Source organism: Zootoca vivipara, chromosome 12 (assembly GCF_965207765.1).
Source record: "Zootoca vivipara chromosome 12, rZooViv2.hap1.1, whole genome shotgun sequence".
Lineage (NCBI taxonomy): Eukaryota > Metazoa > Chordata > Lepidosauria > Squamata > Lacertidae > Zootoca > Zootoca vivipara.
In genome coordinates, this window is record NC_142595.1 from 34921359 (window position 1) to 34930678 (window position 9320).

The 9320-nt window shown below is 44.8% G+C and overlaps 1 protein-coding gene and 3 non-coding genes across 4 annotated transcripts; all 4 read left to right on the forward strand.

Annotated features, from left to right (window-relative positions):
• The first annotated feature begins 910 nt into the window (after positions 1-910).
• Positions 911-9037, forward strand: RPL13A (ribosomal protein L13a). Its single transcript, XM_035135708.3, has 8 exons — positions 911-941; positions 2452-2524; positions 3315-3380; positions 5144-5245; positions 6918-7003; positions 7209-7268; positions 8449-8571; positions 8917-9037. Exons 1-8 carry the CDS (start codon positions 927-929, stop codon positions 9001-9003), a joined length of 612 nt encoding a protein of 203 aa, XP_034991599.1. The 5' UTR covers positions 911-926; the 3' UTR covers positions 9004-9037.
• LOC118095934 (small nucleolar RNA Z195/SNORD33/SNORD32 family) lies at positions 4714-4797 on the forward strand. Its single transcript, XR_004693847.1, has one exon. It is a non-coding gene; the product is annotated as a small nucleolar RNA Z195/SNORD33/SNORD32 family (small nucleolar RNA).
• LOC118095936 (small nucleolar RNA SNORD34) lies at positions 7054-7132 on the forward strand. The gene has a single exon (XR_004693849.1). It is a non-coding gene; the product is annotated as a small nucleolar RNA SNORD34 (small nucleolar RNA).
• Positions 7826-7912, forward strand: LOC118095935 (small nucleolar RNA Z195/SNORD33/SNORD32 family). Its single transcript, XR_004693848.1, has one exon. It is a non-coding gene; the product is annotated as a small nucleolar RNA Z195/SNORD33/SNORD32 family (small nucleolar RNA).
• Positions 9038-9320: the final 283 nt, after the last annotated feature.

Genomic DNA, 9320 nt, shown 5'->3' on the forward strand with positions numbered 1-9320 from the left:
GTTACAGAACTTTGCTTCAGGATGAGAACAGAAATCGTGTTCCAGCGGCAGAAATCGTGTTCCAGCGGCAGCAGGAGGCCCCATTAGCTAAAGTGGTGCTTCAGGTTAAGAACAGTTTCAGGTTAAGAACGGACCTCCGGAACAAATTTTTAACCAGAGGTCCCACTTTATTTAGAAAGACAAGGTTCTAATGTAAAAATTTGGCTGTGTCTAGAATGACCTTGAGAATGAAAAAGGGGAAATATACATATATACACATCTATATATTAAGATGAAGATAATACTGAAATTCAGATAAAATATGAAAGGTGAAAGGAAGTGTTGTGAGAGTGATGGAAGTCTGTTGTTGTTGTTATGTAAAGTAGTGTTTATTGTACCGGGTATTAAAATTTTATATTTTTCTTTATTCTTTTACTGTCTACTTTTCTTTGCATTTTTTCTTCTTTACTTTTTCTTTCTTTCTGTTTTATTGGATATCTTTATGTATGGCTTTGTTCTGATGTATTTGCAATATAATCAAGATTTTTTAATAATAATAATAATAATAATAATTTATTTATTGGCCAAGTACCAACCAAAAAAGAAATAAAAGACTAATTAATAAGAGTGACAGCTCTAATACGTTACAACAAGCTGAGGGTGGAGTGGGGAAAATGAAGCCCAAGCAAAAGGCGCTTCGCTTCCCGTCTAATGTTGGAGGTTGCTCCAATACGCAAAAGGTGTAGAGAGGCGAGGCTGCGTTTGACGTCATCAAGCCCGGCCGACGACGGCGGTGTTCACACTGTCGGCTTCGCCGCGCGGCCTTGTCCGTCAACGTCATTTCCGCCCCTGCGCTTTCCGACCTTTTTCGGTAGCAGCCGGAAAGGGTAACCCCGCGGCGTGCGCTGGGCGGAGCCTCTTTTTCGTTCGGCCGCCGAGGAGCAGCCATGGCGGAGCCAAAGGTGCGGCTGATTCTGGGGGGTTTTCGGTTGCTTTTCTCGGAAGTTAGCTGGCAGGGAGGCCGCTGAGAGGGCGGGCGGCGAGCCTCGTGCTGGGCCGCATCCCGCCTCCTCCTTCCCTGCTGTCGGCTGGTGGGGATGAGGCCAAGGAGGGTCGGGGGGCCTGTGGCGTGGAGGGAAGCGAGACGAGGCTGCCGCGTTTGCGTGCGGGGCCTGACCCTGGGCCGGGGCCTCGGACGGGGTTAATCATGCTGATGATGCGCATGTGTGGAGTGGCTCCCCGTCACCGCGGACTAGCTACTTGGATGGGGCATACATAAGGACCGCGTGGTACCTGCGAGCAGGCCTCGCCCCCCCCCCATCACCACGTTGCTATTTTCCTTCTTTAATCGGAAGCAACTTCTTTAATGGGAATCTACGGAGGACTTGACATTTTCAAGTTTATGTTGAATGGAAGGAAGAATTGGGGTGTTCAACGGCAAAAAAATCATTTAAGGTTATTTTTTAATGTTTAAATGTAAATCGGTAGGCAAGGTATGAAAAAGAATGAAAAAATGTCTAGGTACACGCCAGCCTTGCTCGTCTGGTGTGAAAGGAGAGGGGCTCCTACAAGCAACTGCTCTGCACCATCACAATCTTTCTCTCTATTTTAAATGTGGCAGCACATCTTTTTCCAGCAGGAGTGCTTCTGTGCAGGATCCCAGTCAGGAACCTGTACTCTTCTTCGGGATACCGTATTGCATTATTTCTCTCTCCTGGCCCCACTCTTCCCATGCTCAAGCCTTTGCACATCTGAAATGGTGTGGTGCCTCTGAGCTAGCCAATATCTCCAGCTCAGTCCTCATTTTGCCACCATTTCTGTTGCTTCTTTCCACCAGTTTGCTATTATAGAGTGTTATAATTTAAAAAATTGGCTAGTAGCACCTTAGAGACAAACTAGGTTTGTTTTGGGTGTCACCTTTTGTGTGCATGCACACTTCTAAGGTGCTACTGGACAATTTTTTAATTTATTTCAACTGCGTCAGATCAACAAAGCTACCTACCTGAATATAGAGTTATAGTTTGTTACACAGGTTCTCGGTGTATACAAAGTGGGGCTAACTGTACAGCTATATAATAAGCTGGTGTGGGTGAAAAGGAAGAGCCAATAAGGTAAAATCCTGGTGCAGCAGCAGGCACAGTATTGCAAGAATAACAGCTTTTGCAGTAAGTTTGGCTATGCAGGAGAGAACTGGCAAATAAGGATGCAGATGTACTCTTGGGAAATAGGAACCAGACTACTATGCAGTGTGATAGGACTTAGTTACGTCATGGATGGAAGTAAGCCAAACCCTGACACTTCCTCCGCTGTTTTGGAAGGGTTGGGAAAACCCCATGGCTTCACTCAAGAGACCTTTATTATTGCCAAAGCATTAACATTTACTTTGACTAATAATTTTTTAATTTTGCTCCCCCCCCTTGTTTCTTTTATCAGCTCACATGACCCCCAACTAAAACACTTTTCTTTCTCCAGGTGTTGGTGATTGATGGACGTGGCCACCTGCTGGGTCGTTTGGCTGCCATTGTGGCTAAGCAAGTCTTGCTGGGTAAGATTCAGTTTCAGGGGGGAAGAGGCTCAACCTACTGAGTATTACTAGCAGGCAGCGGATACACAGTTTTCTGTGCTAACAATTCAGCTCTTTCTGATATACTTTGGAGTAGTCTGAGGATGTTTGTTTTTTGAGCCTTGCAACTGTGATAGCAAATTCTTTTGCTCTGGGAGTGCTTTGAACTTAGATTTCTCTAGGATTGCAAAGTGAATGTCGCCTTTCAAATTAAGAGGCATAGTTTCTAGTGTAGAGGATGATAAACCTTTTTCTGTCTTGCGGGTTACATTCCCTCAGGGGTGTTTACTGGAGGGTGCATGCCAAGTAGGAGAATCAGATGAAAAGGGACCAGGTTTCTGCTGCTACTCCCCAAATGCTATTAACCTTGCTACATAGTGCTATTAACCTTGCTACATGGTATGTTCTGAACTGTGGCTGTGCTGGCGGGGACTAAGTTGCCAGAGCCTGGGGTAGGGGCTCAGCCTAGGTTCATATATTTGAAACACATATGCTGTTACATTGATTTATGAGGGAAGATCCATGTGATTTCTGAGCTTTCGTTTGGCCAACTTTTGAGCACACCGCTGAGAAGGAGTGGGGTGTGTGTGTTGTGTACTAGGATGATGGACTCTGCTTGCAAGTCTCAGGCCAGGGGCTAGGAAACATGAGATTTCCTTGTATGTAGCAGGCAGGTAAAGTATTGAGTTCCTCTTCTGAACTTTAGTGTCCAGCCTGTGCTCTGTGGTGAGGACACAATCTCAGTTTGCACTCTTCCCCCTCCCCTTCCCAGGGCGCAAAGTGGTAGTCGTGCGATGCGAAGGGATCAACATATCTGGCAACTTCTACCGTAACAAACGTGAGTACCAAAGCAGATTTTAAAATATGTCTAAATGTCTGGCTAGGATTCTGTTCTCTCTCAAAGTACTTGCATTATATTGTGGACAGAATGTTTCTCCAAGCCTGTAATAAAGCAAAGTCTCCATCTGTGACAAGCATAGCCAATCCTTCAGTCTTTGAGGCTGAACAATCTTATCCTCGACAAGGCTGGGAAACCTGTGGTTCTTTAGGTGTTGTTGGATTCCAGGTCTCATAATCTCTGATCATTGGCCATGTAGACTGAAGCTGATGGGAGTTCAAGTCCAGCAGTATCTTGAACGTTGCACGTTAACCTCCCCAGGTGTAGAATAAAGTTGGCATTATTACAGAGACCAAGTAGTACCATACTGACTTCACAGGTTTGAAGCATAAGCATTATATGCTATGAGGCCCAGTGGGTTTTTTTGGGGGGGGTGTTGTTTACTGGGGAAGGTGTATGCTTCCTCAAATGGGAGGATTGGCAGTGATCCTTGAGTCTCCAAGAAGACTCACTAGAGAGCAATAGCATTTATATGAAATGTAGCTGAAGACTTTTTTTTTCTTGCAAGTGATAACTAGGGATCAGAGAGAAACCTGGGAAGCTGCCTCACAGCAAGCTCCAGACCATTGTTTCATCTAATTCCATATTGTCTCTGGCAGCTCTTCAGTGTTTCAAATACAGTAGGTCTTTCACTTGACCCTTTTAAATGGAGTAATTCTCTAGTCATTATAGCTGCAGAGGTGGTTTGGGTCAGATGTGGATGCTACCTGCTAAGGACTCCATAAAGAGAATTCCAGAGGACAAAGAGCCAGTTAACGGTGGACTGCTCAGCTCTTTTCCCTGCCTGTGCCAGGTCTAGAGGAAGGAGATAGCATTGTGGCAACTGACCATCTCTGCAAGTGTCATATTTGCATAAATTCAGATTCTGGCTTTCCTTGTTGCCCCAAAGACATAGCATTGAGCTTATAACTTTATTATTATTATTATTATTATTACCCACCCTATTTCCCAAAGAAACCCAGGGCTTGGTGTGGTATTGTGTTTTAATTTGTTGGAAGTTGCCTGGAGTGGCTGGAGGAACCCAGTCGGGTGGGCAGCATATTAATTATTACTAACATTTAAGAGCATATTTCAAACATTTACAAACAATTTAAAGCCATCTGCAGATATGGAGAACAGCTAAAAACATTTTTAATTGTTCTGTTGTCATTCTTGCCAGCTTCCGTTGGCACACTTATGATATTGTGTCGTGGACTAGCTAGCCAGTCGTAACTGCCACTGTTGCTCATTGGTGTGCAGTGGCGTTGGCTTGAGGAACAGGATGGGTGAGATGGTGGTCAGTGATGATGCCTTTCCACCATTAGTTCGAGTGTCATGGCCATGAGATAACTTTACATGCACTACCATCTGAGACCACCCCTCGCCTCTCATGGCAAGTTCTGCCTCTTTGGTATCCATTTGATATAGAATATTTCCTCATCAGCATGCCTTGTTCTTGTACAAATCATAGAGTCTGTAAGACCTGTGGTCTGCATGGAGACCTGTTCTGACTGCTGTGGTTATTAACCTGAGGCAGTCTAAACATAGTTTCTAGACAACAAGAAATGAGTAGGTGGGTCTTGAAAAGTTTGCAAACTGGCTTGATAGCCATCACGCTTAGGTAAGTAGTATACGTATAACTGCATATCTGCTAGCCTCGTGCTCATGGTAACTTTCTTGCCTGCCTGTTCTAACCTTGCCATTCTTTTTTCCCATTCTCCCAGTGAAGTACCTTGCTTTCCTGCGTAAGCGTATGAACACCAACCCGTCCCGTGGTCCTTACCACTTCCGTGCCCCTAGCCGGATCTTCTGGAGGACAGTGCGAGGTAGGTGTATTCTCAACAACTTTTATCTGACCAAGAAGATAAATTAACGTGTTGGGGTGTGCCCATCACATGGTATATTCACAAATCAGTATTCAGTGGGAATCAACAGTTCCACTAATTTGTGTTTTACCACTTTTACTAAAACATGTTAAGACTTTAACATGAAACCATTTCTAGTCTCTTGCCTTTTTCATATATTCACTCGTGGGTCTCTTTGGTTCCATTTCTGTGTTAAATGTGTGAATTTTTCTCTGTCTTTTACACATGCACTTAGATACAGTGGATGCTCAGGTTGCAAATGTGATCCGTGCAGGAGGCACATTTGCAACCTGCAACACCACGTCTGCGCACGCGTGTCACAATTTGGCACTCATGCGCAAGTGCGATTTAGTGTTTCTGTGCATGCGCGAGTGCTGAAACCCAGAAGTGACCTGTTCCAGTACTTCCGGGTTCAGCGTAGTACACAACCTGGAGAATCTGTAACCTGAGGTATGACTGTATGGGCAAGTCCCAATTTACGTGGGGGTTATATTCCAAGGCACCGCGTGTTGAAATGAAGTGAGTATACAGTATTTGAAACACCATTGAAAAAGCCTGCAAACACCCCCTTTTGTGATGTTTTGGGGTGACTTCCAGGTTCAGCGTGCATGGTCACACACATAATCAGACACACCTAAATGATCACTCGCTGCCTGTACACATTTTGATGTGTTCTGAGCTAAAAACTATATCACAGTATTCAGAGAAGTGTGAAAACCAGTGGATAGCTGTGTTCCAATGCCCGCTCATGTCTTTATATTGCAATTAGCAAAGATCAGTTTTTTAAAAGCTACCCTAATACTGGGTGGTCAGTATATACATCCCAATAGGTGTTCATTTCCAGAATTTGCCCTAAAGAGGCATGTTGTTGTTAATAATAATAATACATTTATTATTTATACCCTGTCCACTCTGGGCAGCTTACAGCATATATAAAACAGAAAAACATCAAACATTAAAAACTTCCCGATACAGGGCTGCCTTCAGATGACTTCTAAAAGTTATGCAGTTCTTTATCTCCTTGACATATGTATATACAGTAAAGGTAACGGGACCGCTGGTCATTAGATCCAGTCGTGGACGACTGAGGTAGCGGCGGACTTCTAAAAGTTATGCAGTTCTTTATCTCCTTGACATATGTATATACAGTAAAGGTAACGGGACCGCTGGTCATTAGATCCAGTCGTGGACGACTGAGGTAGCGGCGCTCATCTTGCTTTACTGGCCGAGGGAGCCAGCGTACAGATTCCGGGTCATGTGGCCAGCATGACTAAGCCGCTTCTGGCGAACCAGAGCGGCGCACCGAAACGCCATTTAACTTCCCGCCGGAGCGGTACCTATTTACCTACTTGCACTTTGACGTGCTTTTGAACTGCTAAGTTGGCAGGAGCAGGAACCAAGCAGCGGGAGCTCACCCTGTCGCGGGGATTCGAACTGCCGACCTTCTGATCGGCAAGTCCTAGGCTCTGGTTTAACCCACAGCTCCACCCATGTCCCACATATGTATTTAACCCACCCTCAAATTTTTATTCTGAATTTCACCCTCCTTTTTAGAGGACACATACTGCTCTTTATCCTATACTAGGAGTTCTGCTTCTCCTCCAGCCTCTTCACATCTCCTCTCCCTTTGCAGGAATGCTTCCACACAAGACCAAACGGGGTCAGGCTGCCTTGGAGAGGCTGAAGGTCTTTGATGGCATCCCCCCTCCTTACGATAAGGTAACTTTCCTTCTGTCTTTGGTGCTTTGCCATCATTATTCTTGATCCTGTTCTGTCAGTGATGTTTCTCTTATACCTACATTGTTTGACTTGAAGAGTGAGAAAAAAAATCTAAACACTGAGGCAGATATTGTACCTCTGGGAGTGCTCACAGTTGCCTTTGTCTTGCATATATTACTTAATGGGACATGTGTTCCTCCTACAGCGCAAGAGGATGGTGGTCCCTGCAGCTCTGAAAGTGGTCCGCCTCAAACCCACACGCAAGGTATTTTTTTAAAAAAAATTTAGTAGACATCTTACAACTCCAATGAGGGCCACACAAAGTGGCTTGCCAACATTTCTGCATTCCAGTGCCATAAAGCACTAACTGGGGGAGGGCCTATAATGCCCCCTCCTCCAAGTTAGACCTGGAGCTTTGCATGCATAATGACTCAGGTTCACCCTCCAGCAACTCCAGTTGAAAATCTTGTGTAGTTTTGTAAAGAGGTAGCCTGATGCCTTGGAGAGCAGCAATACTGGAGCAAATGGACTGACTCACAATAAGCTTTATATGTTATTGCTGGAAGCCCCCACAAATAGTATTTAAGAACAAAATTCTGAAGGAATTGCTTTGGGAGCATACTTAAGTCTATTAATGGGACCCACGACAGCTTACTTTCTCCATGTGATCATCTAGAAACCTCATGTCATAGTCAAACCTGCCTTGTCCCCTACGCAACTGGTTTCTTTGGGTGCTTCAACCTATCAGAAGCCGCCTTAATACTGTTCCTGGCAAGATGGCCTTAGCTACTGCGCTCACCAAGTGTCCCCTGCTGCTATTGGCTGGTCAGTGATGATGACACTCCACCATTAGTTCGAGTCTCAAGACCATGAGACCACAACTCTTCATGCACTACCATCTGAGACCAGCCCCTCATAGTTGGAGCTTTGTGCTTTGAGGGGGAGGCCAAACGGCCCTTTTGGGTAATCAGCAAGGCATATCTAAATTAGAGCAGTTTGTGAGCAGCAGGAATTTGAGTCATCTGTGGCATTGTTCAGATTTTGTTGCGTTCCAACTCCCATCATTCTTGATCGCTCTAGTTGGGGCTGATGGGGGATAGAGCAACAACTACCAGAGGGCCACAGGCTCCACATCCCTGTTCATGGCGTGTGCTGTATTGAGGGCTTGGATGGAGGGTTTGCCTGGTTGTGAAAGTGCCAGGAAAGGAACTGATAGTCTCCCTAGGAATCTTATTGAAAGCGGAACTCCGTGGGCAATAGCATGTGGTTTGGGGGGAAAGGCCTCCATGCAGTTGCTGTGTGGCATTCAGTGGATAGAGGCAAGAAGGGGGTAAGCAAGGAGGTAGCTCCCAACTTTGTGTGTGGGCAGTGACATCTTGTGCAGTGGAACAGCACCCTGCAGTGCTGGAGGCTTGTAAGCTAATGCACGTCTTTTCCAACCACAGTTTGCCTATTTGGGTCGCCTTGCCCATGAGGTTGGGTGGAAGTACCAAGCCATAACAGCTACCCTGGAGGAGAAGCGCAAGGCAAAGGCCAAGATTCATTACACAAAGAAGAAGCAACTGAAGGTGAGTTAGCCTGAACTCCTAATTATTGTGGGGAGTGTTCTGGGTTTAGTGGAGAAAGGAACTCCTCTCCCTCCCTTCCCCCTTTTAATTTAAAAATGGAGAGGGAGGCAGAACCTAGATTATTATTACAGGCAAGACGAGTGTCCATTTATGCCACACCAGCAGGTGAATAGGCTTCAGATCGTTGAAGATATCCTAAGCTGAACTTTGGTTAATTCCCCCCAACAGTTTGTTTTCCATCTGTATGTAAGGTTGTGTGTGCATGTTGTGCTCTCTTAACATCAGACCTCTTCTACTCTTACAAAGCCTACCTATGAAATGACCTTTTCTTTTCTTTTCTTGTAGAAACTCCAAAAGCAGGCAGAGAAAAATGTGGAGGGCAAGATTGCAAAATATACAGACATCTTGAAACATTACGGCATTCTGGTTTAAATAAAACTATTCACAATAAATGATATAGCTTACAGGTTCTTGGTTTTGTGTCTGTGCTTTAAAATCACATTTAAGTTAGCCGATCAATAATTGCTACAGCCAAATTCTCTTCTGCAGTGGAGTGGAGTTGAAAGGAAAAGAGGCATTGGTGTGAGTAAGTGATAAGATTTCTTGATTCTCTGGCAGAGGAACTGCTGCACTTGGGAGATCATAGTTCTATGAATGAGTTGGATTGCTTTATAAGAGGTAAACAATGGGAAGGGTATTGGTCCTAGTCACTTTAAAAAAATTGCTTGATTGACACTTCACTTCTGATC

What these genes read in the sequence shown, in the direction of transcription:
- RPL13A (XM_035135708.3), top strand. An exon ending in CAACTTCTACCGTAACAAAC is followed by an intron (nt 3,381 to 5,143) that starts GTGAGTACCAAA and finishes CCATTCTCCCAG; the next exon opens with TGAAGTACCTTGCTTTCCTG. An exon ending in TCCCCCCTCCTTACGATAAG is followed by an intron (nt 7,004 to 7,208) that starts GTAACTTTCCTT and finishes TTCCTCCTACAG; the next exon opens with CGCAAGAGGATGGTGGTCCC.